The following is a 20,118-nucleotide window of genomic DNA, read 5'->3' on the forward strand; positions in this document are numbered from 1 at the left end:
TTTATTATATTCATGATGTTATTCCTAACCTTCTCATAGAATATAAATGTAGTATTCATAATCAAAACTAAGAGGTAACATCTATATGTATAAACAGTGCATTTACATTTATTTAAAGGATTAATGGGACTCGCACATCAGTCCACAAGCAAATAAAACAAAAAACCCTTTTTTACAAAAAACTACCTTATAATTGTTAAAAACATGACATATTAAAAATGTCAAAAACTCCAGTCTCCAGGGTACTAAAAAACAAAAATGAAAAAAAAAGGAATTAAAGACAAAAAAAAAACAAATACAGGATGTCCCTGGGTTACATACGAGATAGGGACTGTAGGTACAAAGTAAAATTTGTATGTTTGTAAGTCAGAACAGGTACATTATTTTAATAAATACAATTAGGACAGATGTTTGTCTCAACATATTATTAGGCAGCGTGGTGTCAGGTACTGTAAAAATTCTCACTGTGAGCTAGTCATTCACATTGGCATATATTCTCTGCTTTCAGGGAATACCATATTTGTTTGCTATTCATGTTTTTTTTCCAACTACTTTACCTATTTTAACTCAACTCGGAGTTCTCTCGCATTCCTCCTCCCTCTTTTTAGTGGACTATTTAAACAGCCTAGGATCATTTGAATTTAATTCTAAGATCACTTGCTGCTGGCAACCCAACTGATCATTTCAATCAGGTAAACAGAAGTGTTATAAGTTATTAACATACAATCTTTTTGTCAATTTACTGTGTATAAACTTAATTTATGTCAACCAATTTCTATTTGTTCATTGACTATTGACTACTGGTTGCAATAATATAGAGTCCACTTAGATTCTAGCAAACAATTACAAGTATTTTTTTATTTTCCTTATAATGTTTACACTTCTATTTTTTGATTAGGATTTTGGAAACTTTCATAAACAGGAGGAAATAGGAGGAGATACAGTTGTTGCACAGTGTTATTCTCCTATATGAACTTTCAAAATACCATTTTGTGATGTAGCCTGTAACTATTCACATTATAAATACATCAGTAGCAATGTTACTAACAGATATGATTGCATTGTATTATTTTTTTCTACTATTAAATCTATCATTCATGACCTTTTGAAAGACATTTTAAAGTTTTGTAGGTGATTTTTTTTTTTATTTTGTAGAGATAATTTACTCAAAGAGCATGTATGCATAGGGTGTACAGTGTTACTGTTTAAGTTTACCCCTGATCTATGCACTCCACAAGTGTTGGGGAACCCATTCAGGAATGGAGGAACAATGTCTGAAGTGTAACTCAAATAGGCTTCAAATCTTGTTAGTGGTTCTGTATACATTGGTAGTTCCTATAGAGAAACAGCAATCAAATTGGCTGTCATTGTAGAAGAATGAGCAGGTTGTTACCTCCTATACAGTAAATGTGTATGCTGCAGTTCTCAATCGCTTCCCAGAGCATGATTATTGTATGATTGTGTGAATATGTATTGGCAGGAGAACACAATAAATGATCTGTGACATCAAACCAGCTGTCAGCTTTAGGTGATTACATTTGAGGAATTTCCACCTGCAAACCCTTGACATTCCAGCAAAAGAGAGCCTATATTTAAAATAGATTTTTGCACATCCGGTTATCTGTTATATTTCCACCTCAGCAAGCACTCCATTTTAGACTAATGAAATTTCTAGTGTGCAGGACATTTTAAGAATTTAGGAATTTTAAAATGCCAGGTATCTTTATATATATATATATAAAGCTTCATTTGCAGACAACAGGCAAATATGAAACAAGTAGCACTTACACTTACTCAGAGTATACAGCATCCCTCTTAATTTTCATTCTGAAATCTTCTAACTATAGCTGGATATCTTGCATGTCAAAAGAGAAGTCCACTACAAAGTCCAATGTGTAATCCAAAGTCCAATGTGTAGTTGATCTTTTTCTTCAGTCAGTGGCCAACTGCTTTTGTAAAACAGATAGAAATTTTACATGAATAATTAAAAAATAATTTTTTATTATTTTAATAATACATTTTTAATTTCTTTTGATCTTTGCATGTGTACTCACTCAGTTTATTCCTTGAATCTCTCTTATTTTTTTCCTTTTACAGCTAGCCACACACATTATAATCTAATAATACAAACTCCCTTAGATCTGCCAAACATGTTATAGTGTCAAGGCCGACCTAAAAAATCCATTCAGTGAAAATCCAATCCGAAAGGGTTTTTTACTAGATACAGTTAGCAAATCCAGTGGACATTGTAAAATTTCCTTGTAATGCAAGTGGTCAAGTCATATGTATTTCTTTTAGCACCGCTTTCATGTAGAGCCCAGTGCAAACTTACTATGTGATATCTCTTTACGGCCTATTTTACTCATGGGCTGGAGCTGCAGTTTGATAATATCCAGCATACAAATGACTCATATAACGTAACACATTTGTAAGCATGAAAACCCCCTCTGACATGATACATCACTTTGGTAGAACAAGGGAAATGATAAGATATCTGATCATCTTCTGGGCTGGGCATCCCATAGACAATTTTCATCCACACGAACAAAATTGAGCATTGACCATAGACAATACACCACCTTCAGGGATCTCTTTTGGCCAGTGCATTTCAATAACACAAACTAATCTTATATTGGAAAACCATTGGGCTTATGGAAACAGAGTAAAAAAGAGGAATTCGGCAGAAAAAACAAAACAAAAGTGATCAGACATGTTATTGTAACCTGTGAAATATTTATCTCAATCTACAGTGTCCGACGATGCTGCATAGACATTGGGAAATGGAATTGGACCTTAGAGAAAATATATTACTAAATAGGAATTACTTCCATCACTTTTTAAAGTTCATATTTCATAACACTATTTTGAACAAAGAATTAAGGAGATGAGACAGGAAGGATTGCTGACCTCACATAGATGTAATTGAGGGATTCTGGCACCTGGTAACATTAAGTGAGAGGAGATGATGCTAAAGCCATATGGTGACCCTGACAGAGATGAAGTGCCCGTGGGCTGAAGTCACCTACTTCAGGCCTTCAACACAGGCGTCAGCTTTATATGACCTCTGAACATGTCAGGTTACACCAGCTACTAACAAAAATAAACTACAAACACTGTACCGATGAATGAGGTCTATTTTCTGCTCAGAACTGGGTAATTTAAATAAATAAAAACTTGTCTGCTGCTTCTCAGACTGAAAAACTGACTATGCACCCAATAATATTTAATACTTCTCCTATTTATGTGGGGTTTGTATGTAGCATACAGCTAATAGAATACTTCAACAAACATAGGATTCTGTTACACCATATCATGGCTGCATTGGTTAGTGGTATGGATAAATCACCTGTTGTCACCTGTTCTACTGTACCATCCTGAACAGTCATATAGAGCAACGCTATTGATTTAGGCTAGAAAAAAGACATAAGATTCTGTTAGAGCCAAATAAACCTTTTGTTCAAGCTAACTTTCATAGCTATTTCACTGCACAATGTTTGCCATTGCTGCTGTGTAACAGACTCACAGTTGATATTTACCAATGTAAACATCAGTTCATGGGCCCTGTTGATTTGGTAAACCACATGCAGCAATCCTGATGGTTGGTGGTCGCATGGTAGTCTCATTTATCATCAAGATCAAAGTAAAAACACTTGTAGTTTTTCTTAGGAGTATTTTGTTTAGGTATTCAATACACTAAAGCATCTTACTAACACCCAATAAGGACCTGAACTGTAGAAGCTGTGTCCAAGAAAAGTAACATAGGGCTAAGGTCTTCTCACCAGTATTCCCTGTTGGCCTAATGCAGTTGATCTTTCCCCTGACTTACCATGCCTTGTTCTGAACTGTTTCTGTTGGGGGTGGCCATGTTGGTATAGGCGGTGTGGCACAACTGCTTCCAATGACTGAAAGAGGCAGCAAAGTTTACAACCTGGGTCATCACTAGCACTCTTGTTTATCACTTGGGTTGATCCAGGTTTCACGGGTTGACATGAGAAAAGATAAGGGCATGTTGGTCATCAGGGTGGTTAACCTGAGTAAAAAGGTGTGATAATGATTCCAATGGATGACCCGGGTGATAATGAGAAGGGGTGTTAGTAATTTCAGTGGTTTACCAACATGGTAAGGGGGGCTTATAAGGTGGGGTCTTAGCTGGGAGATAAATGCTGTGCAGATTCTACTCCAGCAAACAACACAGTGCTTCCATTACCAACACTCCAAATCATGTGAGACAAGCAGTTGGAGACTTCAGCTCCTCATACAGCTACAGAGCCATGATGTTGGAGGCACGAGAATCCTATCTCACATACCAGGAAGTGCAGTGCTAATTTTCAGGAGGTAATTCAGATCAATGGTATAATTTGCTGGATACTACACAGGCACAATACACTTTTCTAGATGTTTCCTTTGTCTGTATCCTTGCTGGGTAAATTCACCACCTTTATTTGTCCTGCTGACTGTTGTCACTGAGACAGAAAGTGTTGGAGGGGTTCTGAGTTTCTGAAATGAATCCCCACTTGAACATCTATTTTTCAAGTGGAACTTTACTTCCACTTTAGGGGGAAACCTGTGCAAAGAGAATACAGGGGTTGCTATTGCCGACCTCCTTTACAAAATACCAGCTGCATGATGTCACTGAAACCAAAACTGATCTCCTTTAGTTCTAGACCAGTTGGCCAGTTTCAAAGCATGAAAGATATTAAGTTGGCAGTACAGCCAGAAACTAGCATTTGCAGATGAAGAGGTAAGCCATGGCAGCTTTTTTTTTTAACTACAGATTTTTCTTAGCCTGACAATAAAACCTATTTTTTTAAATTTTAAATATAGGTATTTAAAGACAAAAGTACACTTTTCCACCTGTTGCTAATTTAATTTGGTTTGACAGTCACATTCCTCACCGCTGTCTGCACCAGCATTCTTATGGACTTACATTAAAGAAAGACTGAAATAGCTTTGAGTCATTTTTTTAGAATTTGCTTTATGTTTGTCATGTTTTTAAACAAATTACACTTTTTTGAAAATGAATTAACAAATTAGTAACATTTAATAACAATTCACTATATTTTTCTACATTATACAGTAAGTGTTTAAGCAACTATACCTGAAAACAAAAAAATATACAGAGGAATAAATGTTACCAAATATTTAAAATCTATTTAATCTGAATATTTAAAAAAAATATTCAAAATTGCAACTGTTAAAATTTTCAAGATTATTATTCTTGGAATTTAGAGCCAAACCTTCATGACTCCACTGAGTTTTAACCCACATATTTGGGTTGTTTACCATTGATCCAAAACATTGTTGTTGTTCATTAGCAAATCCTTATAGTATGGTAATGTTTTTTTAAAGAAGTCAAGTAAAAGGAATGATAAACCTACATTTATATTCAAAGGCTGGGATGTGGGCAGCACCATAAGGATGAATGTTAAGGTATGCAGTCAGCTCTTCCCCATCCTGGTATTCCCTTGACAGTGTTTTGAAACATAATATATTCAGGGATCTATATATATATATGTGTATATATATATACACACACTATATAGTGTCCTCCTGTTCTAGAAGAGTTTAGCCTATCCCTGATTTTGAATTACAAAAGTGGCAGGCTTTCTGCATATTTTTCTGTATATTTGCAGCCTTTACAATTGTGTTCAGACAACTGCAACTATTATCTAAAGATGTAAGAAGACAGATTATTACTCAAGAAACACAAGAAAGAAGTGATCGGGAGCATGTTTAATCATGAATCATTGCTATGTATAAGTACCAGAGGGTGGAATTTATCAATTAAATTATAATCTCATAGTAAATGTCTCTTCTGCCTCATACTATGTAACAAGATGATAACACCCACCCTATTGTATGACTTTTAAAATCCTTTTTGAAATCATGATGCTAGTTACCTAGCTGTCATTCTTATCCCTACATAAAAATGACATTAAAAAATAAACTTTTATGGTTTAATATATACCAGTTTATTGTTATTATTATTATTAATATTAATATTAATAACAATATTAATAGTACTTTACCTAATTTTTGTTTATCAGATCACAATTTTTGCCATCACGTTGTCTCTGTGTTTCTTATTGCACGATAACCCCGAATGGGTTGACAATGTGCAAACATTGGGCTGACTCTTGGGATAAGTTTTGCACATAATAAAGTGTTCTAATGGATGGATGTCAGTGGGTATTCCCAAGCAGGTTGCATATACATTCAGGCTTCCCTAAGTAACGCCCACATATAATACTGAGCCCCCATGATTGAACCCACTAATAAAAGGGGCAGGTCAGAGGAAGAAAGTGTTAAATGATGTTGGATGTCCTCTAGCCAGGAATTATTCAGGTTCTATTTACTAGAGATCCTACCATGAAGTTCCTTGTTTAGCCATTTCCTACTTTAGGGTGATAATGTTCTGTCTCTTTCTCCAAAATGTGCTCTTGTATTGTCTCTTTGACATGCCTCCTGATGGAGACCTCTCTATATAGAAGGGGCAGTCAGGGGACAGATCCCACTTTCCTAATTCTTCATTTTTTTCAAATCTGATCACTTTTATAAATAAATAATAATGAAAGCCAATTTATTTTATATGCTGGTGACTTATGCTCTGATTGACATCCCATATTTATCCTAAACTGGTGATCAGTAGCTCTATTCATTTAAACAGCGACTGACAGCCACTTTTTCCAGCAGTCATCGCCACCTTAACGTGTCATTATGCAACCATTATTTCAACTACTGAGTGGCATTTTTAAAAATTGCAAGTTCTGGAAAAGAGTTGATCAGGGTGTATGTCCACTTTTAAAGTGGTGAACATCATCTGGTGATTTATAAAGTGACAATTATAATAATATTGCCACTTGTTTATGAAACACAGTGTTTAATCAAGCTATATATCATTGGTTAGGGTTTACATCTACATAAAGTCAAAAAGTCATTAGGTAGTAAAGCCATAGTATAAGTAAGAAAACCAATGTCTAAAAAAAAGACTAGCATTTGGAGCTCTCATATTTCGATCATGACAGGTTCACTTTAGAGCATTTCTTTGCTAAGTAACTGGTGAGAGATTTTGACAGATGTATCCTTACTATGCCCAGGATGCTACTGACAGCGATGGTGAATGGAAGCTGAGCATATCGTTTAACAGTGATCTCATGACAGAGCAGTGTTGTGTAAACATTGTTTATTATACAATGGTCTCACCTTTTGTCCCATAGATACAAATGTCTTTATAGTACAATATCTGCATGCATCATTTCCACATTCAATCCGTCATCTTCAGACAGCATGTTGGCACAATATATTATATGACTGTGATCACAAAATTATCATATTACATTCTGTGATGTTATCAGAACAGGACTAAATGGGAAATCCCACAGTAGGAACATAATCCCCCAATAATACCCCCACTTTAACATAGATTCAATGCCATAGGGCACTGGTGAAGAAGTCCACTCTTGTTTTTGGTTAAAAATTAAATATGAAATCACAGATACTTTTTCCATTGAAATCAAATGAAATACATGTCTACACGGTATTGTAATGTTCTGTGATCTAGCTCCCTGACACTTAAACGAATGATTTTAGGTTTATTTTAGTTCAATGTACATCAATTATAGGGGGCTTATTTCATCCCATTGACACCAATGAGAGGTAATAATTTTATCCAATTGATACCAATGGAGGGGGTTTACCTTAGTCTACTGACACTAATGTAATGGGCATATTTTATTCCACTGACACAAATGGGTTCTTTTTTCATTCCACTTATAAGGATGGAAAGGATATTTTTTATCTCCCTGATACCAGTGGAAGAGGCCTATTCTATCCACCCAATACCAGTGGAAGGACCTTCTTTTGGCCACTGACACTATTGGATGGGGTTTATTTAATCCCATTGACACCATTAGATGGGGACTTTTTTATTCCATGGACACCAATAAAAAAAGGCTTTTTTTCTGCTGACACTGAAAAGGAAAATGTGAATATTTTATCTCGTTAATACCAGTAAAGAGGAATTTTTAATGTGTCCCTCCTATGTTTTTTATGCAACTATGCACTTGCATTACCATTTATTACAAAGCCCAGAAATACTTGTGGTCACTAAAAAGGTAATCCGTACCATGCATAATTAGGAATTTGGCCATGTAATTGGGCTCTTAAGGTATGACTAAACTTCCCAATATATGCACCCGATTTTAGAGTTAATTACAGTATCTGTATGGATCCATTACAACCACAACAGACACCCTGGCACCTGGTAGCTCTTGGCACAGTGCAGAAATAAGTGGTAACAGAAAACTAACCCCCGCCCTTAACCTGACCCTTAGGGCCTATTTACAGTCCCAGTTGTGTGGGTAGAGAACCATTATGGCAGGCTATTAATTTTGATAGGGCTGTCAATGTCCTTCAACACTTGAAAAAATGTGGCTGTAATATTTTTTACAAAACAAAGCATAACAGCACTACAACATGAAACCAAATATAGGAATGTGTGATTCCAACCTAAAACCTTACACTAAATAAATAATGAATCACCATTTGCATCAAGGGGTCCACTGCAGTACTTTTAATACAGGTGCATTAAGTTACATTGCATTAAGGCAGCCAATTCATGTCAGGTGGCTTCCAACATTCCCCAGCAGATCAAATTTGAAATTGCAGCAAGATTAGTCATTGCAACATATGGTATTCCAACCTCATAGAAATCACAATAAATGGCACCACAGTACACCAAGTTGTGCACCTGTTGACAATTGTCTCTTAAAGTAAATGTTATAAAACAAATGGGGATTGCCACTGTACAATTTGTTCTGAAATGCTATTGGCATGTTTGTTTTTGGCTTCTTTGCTTCAGAACTCTTGTAGGGCTGGTTCACATTGTAGTGAAGTTACCTTTTTTCCAGGCACCCAAAACTGACCACTAAACAGTCAATGGCATTTGCACATGGTCTTATAAGGCAGCTGATGGGAGTTTATGAAATGCTGGAAAACTGCTATAGGTGCATTTTTTTCAGTGAAGAATTGCAAGATGTTACTTTTTGTCCTCTACTCTTGGGTTCACATCTATACAGTGAAAAGCATATCAATATACCTAGCCAACAGACCCAGTACTATGCCTTGTGGTGAGAATGTAAATATAATATAGCGAAGAAATGTGCTGACAAATGAATAGGCATCCTGAGCAACGCACATGGCATGCTATCATGGCGACATAGATGTAAAAAAGACCTTAGTGCTTATGTTGTTAGGAGTGCAAGAAAAAAATTGACACCTGAGTATCTAAGCCAATGCCAATGTAAATATCAGCTTGTTAAGCACAACCTGGCCAATGACTTTGCTGTTGGTAGGGTAAAACTGGGGTTGTTAAGGGATTAGGTGGCCCTACGGTCCCTGAATTTGTGTATTTGTGACCCTGACAATCAAATGAAGAATAAAAAAGATGGCAGCACCCGTGACCCAGCAGGGACAGGTGAGTATAGGCAGGGTTTAGATTTGCTTTTAGCTACATACATAGTATTTTGGTCATTAGGAACAATATTTTTCGATAGTTTCCAGTGACAGTAGAACAAACAATTGCTGTACACCCAACACTGGTCAGCGGATAAATGGAGAATGAAAAAGTGGGCTAACAATTTATTTGTGCCCACTGACATGGGCTTGGGACGTTCTCTCAGTTTCCCCTTTTCCTCTCTTCTTTCTCATCTCCTTTTTTTACATTTATTATCCCCTTTTACTGGTTATATATCTAAATATGTCTAATGCAATGTTTTTTACCTTTTTTATGTTCTGGCGGGAAACTGTGGTGGAATTCTGGAAGCTTCTAAGCGTGAGCCAGTAGACTATATAGGGAGGTTCAGCGTCAGTGCATCACTGTTCACCTAACAGGACTGAAAGAAGCTCCCAACCCTCCCTCCCCTTTTACTGTTTTAATGTCGCTGGCATATTTATGTGGTTTGTCACCCCTTATTAGGGGGGTACTAATTTGGTATGGTTTTTCTTGATTAATATTGCTCGAGCTCTAATGGCTTAGCAAGTTTATTTATTGATATGTACTGAATTTTCGTGATATTAAGCTAAGATAATAAAACCAATAAAGTGCCGCAGCCATTTATTGCCAGTTTAATTTTTGAAGTTTTTTTTTTATTATATTTTATTAACATATATATATATATATATATATATATATATATATATATATATATATATATACATATATATTTGTATATTTTTTCAGTTGTTGGGTTGGGAGAGTAACGTCTGCAATCCAATGAGTAGGAGGCACCCAGCTGCATTCTCCTCCATAGGAAATTGCATTGGTCATCCCCAGTCAATCATATCAGCTGCTCTGATTTGTGAAAAAGCAAACGCAAAATTTTCAGGGGAATCACAATTGTTCATCTCGTGCAACATTTAACAACCATGTGTATGTAGCTTACATCACTGACCCAGGACAAATATACAGATAATGAATCCATGTTTACTGGTGGTCAGTGACTCCAAACATTGGAGACACAGGGTCAGCGGCAAGAAAGAAGAGGTCACCAACCACTGCCTCCATTTGTCTCTGGTGACAAGGAACATGGAAGAGAAAACTACAACATTGTGTAATAATCAGCACTTTCTAACCTGTTTGCAAAACTATAAAATAACACATCAGAACAATATCCTTGGGCTAGTGGTAAAACATCCAAACATTCCACAGTCTGACATGGAATTCCCAGGAAGGATTGCAGACAAGTCCCAGGCAAGGACCTATAAGCATGAGGCAGATCCACCCAGGTATTTTGCCCACTGGCCTGGGTGTTATTATCAGGGTGAAATTATCTGTAAAAGGGGAGTGGAGAAGCAGACACGTCATCAGAACAAAAAGAGAATTTGTGTGTGTGAAGTGTGTGTCTCGCCTCCTGCTGGGAATCTCGCCTGTGTGTGAAGCACAAGGATCAGGTTTACAGTCCCTGACCGGAGCTCCGTGCTGCTGCCTTGTGAAGGAGGAGGGCGGTCAGCAGTCGGTGCAGGGACCAGGCTTCTAACTCTTCTGGAAAATCTCTGAAGCTTGGCAAGAATGAGTGCTGTGTCCCTGCTGCCTGCACGTTTGGTCAGTAAGGTATCCTGAGCAAAGGAACAAGGCTGAGGTGACCTGGACTGACATAGACTTTACCATTCTTGGATTAGGAGGAGAAGGAAAGCCCATTGACGTCTCTTCTCCGATCACATGTGTGCCTGGGAGATTGTACAATTTACTCTCTGCTGGAGGACGGTAAGTGGGAAAAGTTCTGCAAAGTTTCCTAATATGCATGCAGAGTCCTACTATGTTCTCAGTTATAGCATAGCATCTTCGTGGCTACTATTTGTAACTTCATGGTGGTCGGTCAGTGACCTCATGGGAAGCTTCATATTGACCAGATAGTGATCTCACTAAGAACTTCATGGCTTCCATGAAAACATTTTGTTGGCCAGTTCGTGCCCTCTATGAAAACTTCTTGGTTTCCATTCAATGATTTCCTTAACATTTTTTTTTTGATGACCCCTATGAAAACATCTTGGTTACCAATCAGTGACTTCCATTAAAAACATCTTAGTGAGCAGTTGGTGTCCACCATGAAAACTTTGTGGTTTCCATTTAATGACTTCCTTAACATTTTCTCGCTGGATATTTGATGACCCCTATGAAATCATCTTGGTTGCCAATCAGTGACTTCCATTAAAAACATCTTAGTGACCAGTTGGTGTCCACCATGAAAAATTCTTGGTTGCCAGTCAATTACTTCTTTAAAATTTTTGAAAGCAGAAAGGATAAAGGGACTTTTTGGCAATATATACAATGCATTTTCAATAAAGCAGAGGATTTTTGGACAGTTTTTATGTAAAAAAAAAACATTCTTTTTAATGTTCTTATGTAAAAAACATTATTTTTTAAGCACATAAATCCAAAGGGTAAACGAAGATTCAGTGCTTCTCCATTGGGATGGTAAATTGTGAGGCTGCTTCTACTCTATGAGAAGGAGGACAGTGTAGATATCTCCAGACAAATGTGGTCATTTATATGAATACCGGGAAGACTGGATTGGATTCGGTGTTGATTCCTACTGAAGAAGTGGACTTGTTCCACGAAACGCGTAGAGGAAGTTCCATATCTAAACCATTTTTTACTATTCTTTGGATTTATGTGCTTTAATATTTATATTTAAAAAAATGTTTTTTTACATAAAAACTGTTTACAAATCATCTGCTTTATTGGAAATGCTTTGTATATATTGCAGAAAAAGTCTCTTTATCCGTTCTGCTTTCAAGGTTATATATATATCCTGGGATGTGGCAGGTGGAATAATTGAATTTGACTGTGGGAGGTTCTATATCTATATATTTCAGTATATTCCTTAAAATTTTCTTGGTGGATATTTGATGGCCCCTATGAAAACATCTTGGCTGCAAATCAGTGATTTCCATTTAAAACATCTTAGTGACCAGTTGGTGTCCACCATGAAAACTTCTTGGTTGCCAGTCAATGACTTCCATTAGAAAATTCTTAGTGACCGGTTGGTGACCACAAGGAAAACTTCTTAGTGGCTGGTCGGTGACTTTCATTAAAAACCTCTTGGTGGCCAGTGGGTGAGCTATATTAAAAAGTCTCGGTGGCCAGACATGTAACCTTTATGCTGACCAGTCAGTGACCTCACTGAAAACATATACTTGCCCTTCATTGACCTCCAGGTAAACTTCTTGGTGTTCAGGTAATGAACTAAGTGAAAACATTTTAGTGGCTAGATAGTGTCTTCATTTGTTCTGCACAGTTTTGTCCCAGTGAAAACATATGTATTTCTACAGTTATATAGAACATAAAGTTGACCTGGAGTTAACATTAAGCGGAAGGCCGCATGACAGGGTTAGGAGGGAAGGCAGGGGTTAAGTTTAATAAAAAAAAAAAAAAAAAAAGTGCAGGAAAGGAAAAGTGCGGGAAAATAAAAAAGTGCGGGAAAGGAAACCTGTGGTGGTTGGAGGGGACTATGGTGGGGAGAAGTAGTAGACAAGGCACTGTCTACCTTGACTGATGTTCATGGAGTGGCCTGCCTGGAGGAGCAAGTATCCTCCGTGGTTGAGAGGGCTGGGGGGAGTGCTGGGCTGGTGCAGCATCCCCCATGCGCGCCCAGCAGTCCAGGCCACCGGAGCGTTGGAGTCCTAGTTGGCCCCCAGTTGCTGGGAGAAATTTAGTTAGGGAAAATGTTGTTGGGGGTCATGATGTTGGGGGTATGGTTGTGGGGGGCGGGGAAGATGTTGGCAATTTTGTTGGTGGTGCTGTGTTGGATATGCGTAATGTCATGATGGAACTGGGGACCGGCAATGAAGGGGTTAAGGGAGGGGGGCCTGATGCCGTTGGGGTGCTGTTGGGGGGCTTGGCTACCAGCGATTTATTAATGGTTTAATTTTTCAATTTGGTGGTGGTAGTGGAGGTCCAGTGGGACCTGAGCTGGGACATGGTCTGCCAGCAACAGCACAGAGGGAAGGGCAGAAGGAATTGCTGGGTTGGGGAGGGCATGACATGTCTGTTTTGAGGGCACACTTGGCCCAGAAAGTACAAGAAAATATGGAAAGAGGAATATGTGGAGATATTTTCCTGTTCCTTCACTGTTGCCAGTGAAGAGATTTGGGAGGGTTGAAATCAGGTGAAGGCAAAGGACCTGGGGAAGAGAAGGGGCTTTGGCGTCAGATTCTGCGTACCTTTCAAAATTGGCTTCAGGCTTTTGCAATTCTGGCGAGTATTGTAGGAGAACGGGCGCCCGAGCATTGCCCAGCGCTATTCTGTTACTTAAACGCCATTAGTGAGGCTCATCGTGTCTACGGAGGAGTTGCCTGGCTTTGATATGATAAGCAATTCAGGCAGCGCAAGGCTATGTGACCGTGCATGCGGTGGGACCACCGGGACATCAGCCTGTAAATGCGGCTGATGATATTGGCTAGATTTGGGGCGCAGTCATTTCCAGGGGCTGCTGGGGGCTTGAGAGCCGCAAGATCCCTTGCAGGTAAGAGTGGCGGGCTCTGTTGGTTATTCAATGGGGGTACCTGTAGGTTTGGAGCGACCTGTGGCCCGGTGCTTGTCCAAAGAAAAGGGTCGCCCTCCTGAGCCTCCGGGTAAGAGGGATGACGCTGGTGAGCCTGGAAAACATGCGTCATTTTCTGGGCAGGTATCCTAACAGGGCGGCTGCAGGTTTGTTGGAAGCTGTTTTTTCTGCGGGTTTCAGGATTCCATTCGAGCTAGTGAGTATGCCAAAAGGGTCTAAGAGTTTGCAGTCTGCTTTAGCCAGTCCTAGTGTGGTTTCAGCAAAGCTGGCTAAGGAGGTGGCGCTGGGTCGCATGGCGGGGCCGTTTGGTTGATCTGGTTGTTTCACCATTGGGAGTGGTCCCGAAGAGGGAACCTCACCAGTTCTGCATGATCCATCATCTGTCTTACCCAAAAGGTGAGTCTGTTAATGATGAGATTGATCTGGAGCTCTGCAGGGTGGTCTGTGCTTCTTTAGATGATGTGATGTCCCTGGTTAGGAGGGCAGAAAGGAGATGTTTGATGGCAAAGGCCTTCTGCTTGTTGCCGGTTCACCCAGATAGTTTCCAGTTGTTGGGTTGCGAGTGACAAAGGGCATTTTTTGTAGATAAATGCTTACCGATGGACTATTACTTGTCTTGTTCTTTGTTTGAAGTTTTCGGCACTTTCATTGAATGGGTAGTGTGGGAGTTGTCAGGGCTTAAGTCGATTATCCATTATTTGGACGACTTCTTGTGTGTGGCCCCTCAGGGGTCCTTGGTTTGTGAGAATTTGTTGGGGACATTAGAGCATGTTACAGCAGAATTTGGAGTTCCTCTGGCAAAGGAAAAAACTGTATGCCCTGTTTCTTCTCTTTGTTTTTTGGGTATTGTCTTGGACTCCTGACAGGATGGAATGTGGACTTCCAGATGACAAATTTGAGAAGTTGAAAGTGGTGGTGGCAAGGGCATGCGGCATAAAGAAAATGTGTTTGCGTGAGTTGCAGTCACTTTTGGGCAAAATTGAATTTTGCATATCGTATTATGCCTAAGGCCAGAATTTTTTGCCGTAGGTTGTTGGCCGCCACAGCCTGGGTCAAAAGGCCAGGTCATGTTATACGTGAGTTGCGGTCGCTTTTGGGCAAATTGAATTTTGGATATCGTATTATGCCTATGGACAGAATTTTTTGCCGTAGGTTGTTCGCCGCCACAGCCGGGGTCAAAAGGCCAGGTCATTTTATAATGTTGACACGTGTGCTGAAAGAGGATCTGCGAGTCTGGCAGCATTTCCTGGCCTCATATAATGGACGTTTATAAAGTGGTGCTTTGGATGGAGTCAATAGTGGATAATGAGGCATTGGATCTTGTGACGGATGTGGCAGGAGCACATGGCTATGGGGCTTATTTTGTGGGGAAATTGAGTGCAGAAGCATGGCCCGTAGAATGGAAAGAAAGAGGTTGGTGTAAGAACTTGGTCTTGCTAGAGTTGTTCCCCATTGTAGTGGCGTTAGAGTTGTGGGGTAGTCTGCTTGAGAACCGCAAAGTACATTTTCTTTGTGATAACATGGGGGTGAAACATTAACAATGTTTCAGCATCATCCCCCCCGTCACCTGTTTGCTGCAGCATTTAGTGTTGTTGTGTTTGCAAAGGAATATTTGAGTACGGGCGGTGCATGTTCCAGGGTGCGAGAATGTAATTGCTGATTCTCTTTCAGTGGTCTCGATTCCGGGAGTTGGCGCCAGAGGCCGAGGAGTTGGGGACCCCGTGTCCGGAGGAAGTGTGGAAGGTGGTCTCGGGGTCCTTGCAGGTTTGATATAGTAGTCGATTTGACTTGATGCAGTGGTGACGGGTGGTCCCAGAGGTGAATAGGTTTGCCAGTTTAGATAGTCCACCTAATGTGCTGCTGATTCACGGTGGGGGAAATGATTTGGGAGTACGGCCTATGAGGGAACTGATCCGCTATATCAAGTTTGATTATCTGCGGTTGCGGGAGATTTTTCTGGAGCTTATCCTGATCTGGTCGGATATCGTGGCAACGGTGTCCTGGCGGCATGCTCGGTCTGTGGATAAACTGAATAAGGCGCGCATTAAAATTAACAAAGAGGTAGGGAGGTTTATTGTATGTATTGGAGGGCTGGTCGTATAACATTGGGAGTTGGAGTCAGAGCCAGGTCTGTTCTTGATGAGTGATAGGGTTCATCTCAACGCAGTGGGGATGGATCTATGTCTCTTGAGCTTGGTGGAAGGTGTACAAAGGGTGCTGAGGGAGTCAAACATAAGGTTTTCTGTTTGCAGTTGGGTGGCTTTTTTTTTTTTTAAAGTGCGGGAAAGGAAACCTGTGGTGATTGGAGGGGACTATGATGGGGAGGAGAAGTGGACAAGGTATAAAAAGGAGAGGTAAGGGTGCAGCCATTTTTTACAGAACAAGCAACCCCCAGTTGCGGTCAGTTGGCGTTTTTTTTCCTAGGTCCATGAGGGTGTTAAGGTTTGGGAAGCAAAGAAACAAGGGAGTGGGACTCACCAGGGTATAGGTCCTTTCTTTAATGGTGGTCCTGCACGACACTTGGTCGTTGTTGGGGCTAGGTGTTAAATGGGCTTATCTGCTAATTGTCCCTGAGGCGGTGGGCTAGCGGCTGGGGGCCTGGTTAGTGAGCAGAGGTAATTTTTGGTTAAAGGGATCCTATTTTGGCTAAGGGGATCCGATTTTTCATCGACCTGTAAAACAATTGCTGGTGGAGTGGAAGGCTATTATTGGGATGTTGGTTTGAGGTTGTATATATGTTTGTTTATTGAATAAAACTGTTCTATTTACTTATTGGTTAATAAAATTGAGCTGCTATGGCCAATTTAATCCAGCAAAGGTTTGTGGTCTCTTATTTATGAGAGGGGCAAATGGGTTGAATTGGTGGAGGGTGCAGTTCATGACTTTCTCCCCTGTATCCTAGTCATGTTTTGCTATATGTATTTATGTTTGGGTTAAAGCATCAGACAACAGAAAAACGTATTTATTTTAAGATAAAGTATTTATTTTCTAGTATACAGACAAGTGTGTTGGAGTGTAACTGGTACAATTGTGAGATTAGGATCAGTTGAAAGAGATCTAAACATGAGACAATGATTTTTAAAGAATGATAGATTTGCTGTACACCACAAAGGAGCTGCCTGTTTATTATGTAACTAGTGTAACAAGATGTTTTAGGTTGCAAGTGATTGTCAATCAAAACCAACTCAACCAAACCCCTGCTGGATTAAAAAAATAAATGAGAGACCAGTAACACGAGTGATGGAAATTTCCCCAACTCTGTTGCAGGTCACTTTGGAATCTCACCTCTTCTGGTGCAGTAGAAGTTTCCCGACTCTCCTAATATAAAATAAAAGTCAGCAAGCAGCGTGACTTCTTCCTAATAGCTGCAGCAGGTGGTGGGACCTGAGAAGTCAGGTGCATAGTCTCTTAGGGACATAGGCAGTGGGTGATCTGACCTTCCATCATACGATCCTTTACTGCTTGTTTGCTGTAGATGAGCTTAAAAAAGCGTGCACTCAACGCCCACTGCTCCACATTCCCAAATGCCTGGTATTGCAAGTTTGAAGGACCCTGCTCATTTTACTTGCAGCATGCAGTACTTGTTTCCAATACACCTGGCAACACCATGGTAGCAAAAGACCATTCTAAATACAATGAAGTTTATGCCCAAACAATGTCCCTGATCTAAACATTGAATAGAAATGTATCTGGTGTAAATAAGCCCTCAATTTGGAGTTAGAAGAAATGGTAATTGTCATTTTTTCTATAGTTTTTGAAAACTAGAGATTCCAGGACTTGTTCAGCAGGTTAGAGAAATAGAATGATGGTTGTAGAACTGTTGTTGTTATCAACCAACCTGGGTTCATCATTTTTTCTCTGGAATAGCAAAACTGTTTGGTGATTCTATAATAATTGTCAATAGGAAGCAACAAAGCTTTAAAATGTATTTAGTGGAACAATAAAATGGTGTAATGGAACTGTTGTCTATAGCAAACAATCATGCTTCACTATTTTTCTAATTCCTTTAAAAGACCCGTTTTAATAGATAAATTGACAGTTATAAAACTTTTGTCTATAGAGTTGGTTATGGAACTGCTAAAAGCAACCAACAGGCTTTAGTGTTTTTACTGGAATATAGTGATTACCAGTCATGTCCTATTTTTGCAAAATGTTTTGTTTTAGTATTATTATGTTGTTATGAATTCTTCTTAACTTCATTTCATAGTTTTCATGAGCTAAGCTACTGAACCGAAAAAAAATTACTTTGAAATGATTTTACCATTACATGTATTTATGTACGCCGTATAAAAACAGAGTCTATCCCCTTATTTATGTTGTAGTTCTTTTCTGGATTGTAAGAAATGCAAAGGATTAGAGGAAAGGGAAATAAATGGAAGTGCTATGAACGTCACGGCAGCTTTGGAAAGGATATACTAAACATTTGTTTTATCTGAACTCTATTTGAAAAAAATAACCTGTTATATATCACATGGGAGAATGCAAGGAAATTAAAGAGATTTATTGCTTATGAGCTGGCTGATATTCTTCTGCCTTGTAAAACCCAAGACAAATGTCTTATGTTGTCAGAAATATTCTGCCCATTGCCTATATGGCTTGATGTTACTGTGTTATGTAAACAGAGTTGTAAGAGAGGTTATATGAGGCAATGCAGGACAGGCAAAGCAGAGAACACGGGACTGCTCCAGCACATCTACATCAGGCATCTGACAATGGTTCAAGCATCAAAGTGGCAGTCATGCTTGATTTATTAGGACGACATTTGTATGGGATAAGAGAGTTCATGAAACATGTTGACAAGAGAATGACAGAACCTTTATCGTAGTGGTTTTCCATATGTATTATTCTTGATGACAGGCTAAGCCAAAGGAAGCATGTGGTTTTGTAGACACCAGGCAGGAACTTAAATATTCCAAATTGCAAAGTCATTCAATTTTCTGAGGATAGTATTAGCTTCCCTTCAGTTAAGAAAACTGTTGTAGACATTCCTCCGTTTTCCATTGCTTTTTTTAATTTATGGTTAGGTATACATTTCCAGGTTATAATAAATGCTGTGGCACATTACCTAATAAATGTTTCAATTCAAAATGCTGCAGAGGGAGAAGCAACAGAGCGTCACATTCCTGATTATGTCTGCAAGGGAGAATGTATGAGTTTCTTTAGTTGTCACTAGTACGATATGGCTTGAGGGATATGTGAAATTTGGGATCATATTGTTTTTCAAATTCCAAAGTGTGCATATACTAAAGTTCATTGTTCAAAATAATATTTTTTACTGATGGCCATGGCTGCAGAATGTAGTAAACACAAGCAAGTACAACAGGGACGAATATTATAAAAATAAAAATGCAAAAATGCACCTACACACAGACACATTTAAAAATCTCTTCCAATCACCTGCAGGAAGCTCAATGGGGAATGTTGTTTTTTGTTACAAATTGCTATTACATTATTGGAATTAGCACACTGGCTATTGTGTCATTTTATAATATTTAGGAATAAAGTACACATTTCCATTCCCCCACCTGTACCTAAAAATCCAACTAAGTAGATATACCTACCCTTTGTGTCCCAGCTTCCTCCCACTATGTAAACAATTGAGTGTGTATGCGGTGTGCGGTCATCTTTCAAATCTTTCAAATGGTTGCTGCGTGAGTTTTCTCTGGGTACTCTGGTTTCCTCCCACATCCCAAAAACATGCAGTTAGGTTATTTGGCTTCCCCCCAAAATTGACCTTGTATTGTATAAAGGACATATGACTATTGTAGGGACATCAGATTGTGAGGCCATTTGAGGGACAGCTTGTGACATGACTATGGAGTTTGTACAGAGCTGAGTAAAATGATGGCGCTATATAAATACTGTGTAATAAAATTAATATTTAGTGGTTTTAGTAGATGCTTGTAAAACCTTTATTATATATTTCTTTAAGATGGAAGCCTTTATTTTGTAAGATGTCTTGCATAATTCTGTCAGAACTTTACAAAATATTCCAGTTTAGAAGTACATTTAGCTTTCATGTTCTTTCATTCATAAAACCATGCAGAGAATCCAA

At 39.0% G+C, this 20,118-nt stretch overlaps 2 protein-coding genes across 2 annotated transcripts in view; both read left to right on the forward strand.

The window, feature by feature from the left end:
• The first annotated feature begins 548 nt into the window (after positions 1 to 548).
• Positions 549 to 20,118, forward strand: part of NTF4 (neurotrophin 4) — a 92,686-nt gene continuing 73,116 nt past the window's right edge. Inside the window, exon 1 of the mRNA XM_072425834.1 lies at positions 549 to 692. The gene's annotated coding sequence lies outside the window, so the exon portion shown is untranslated. The remainder of the gene's footprint in view (positions 693 to 20,118) is intronic.
• Positions 10,887 to 20,118, forward strand: part of SAXO3 (stabilizer of axonemal microtubules 3) — a 103,000-nt gene continuing 93,768 nt past the window's right edge. The window contains exon 1 of the mRNA XM_072425832.1: positions 10,887 to 11,263. Within this exon, the coding sequence (XP_072281933.1) occupies positions 11,219 to 11,263 (45 nt within the window). The 5' untranslated portion in view covers positions 10,887 to 11,218. The remainder of the gene's footprint in view (positions 11,264 to 20,118) is intronic.

Source organism: Pyxicephalus adspersus, chromosome 11, assembly GCF_032062135.1.
Source record: "Pyxicephalus adspersus chromosome 11, UCB_Pads_2.0, whole genome shotgun sequence".
In the NCBI taxonomy this organism is placed as follows: domain Eukaryota; kingdom Metazoa; phylum Chordata; class Amphibia; order Anura; family Pyxicephalidae; genus Pyxicephalus; species Pyxicephalus adspersus.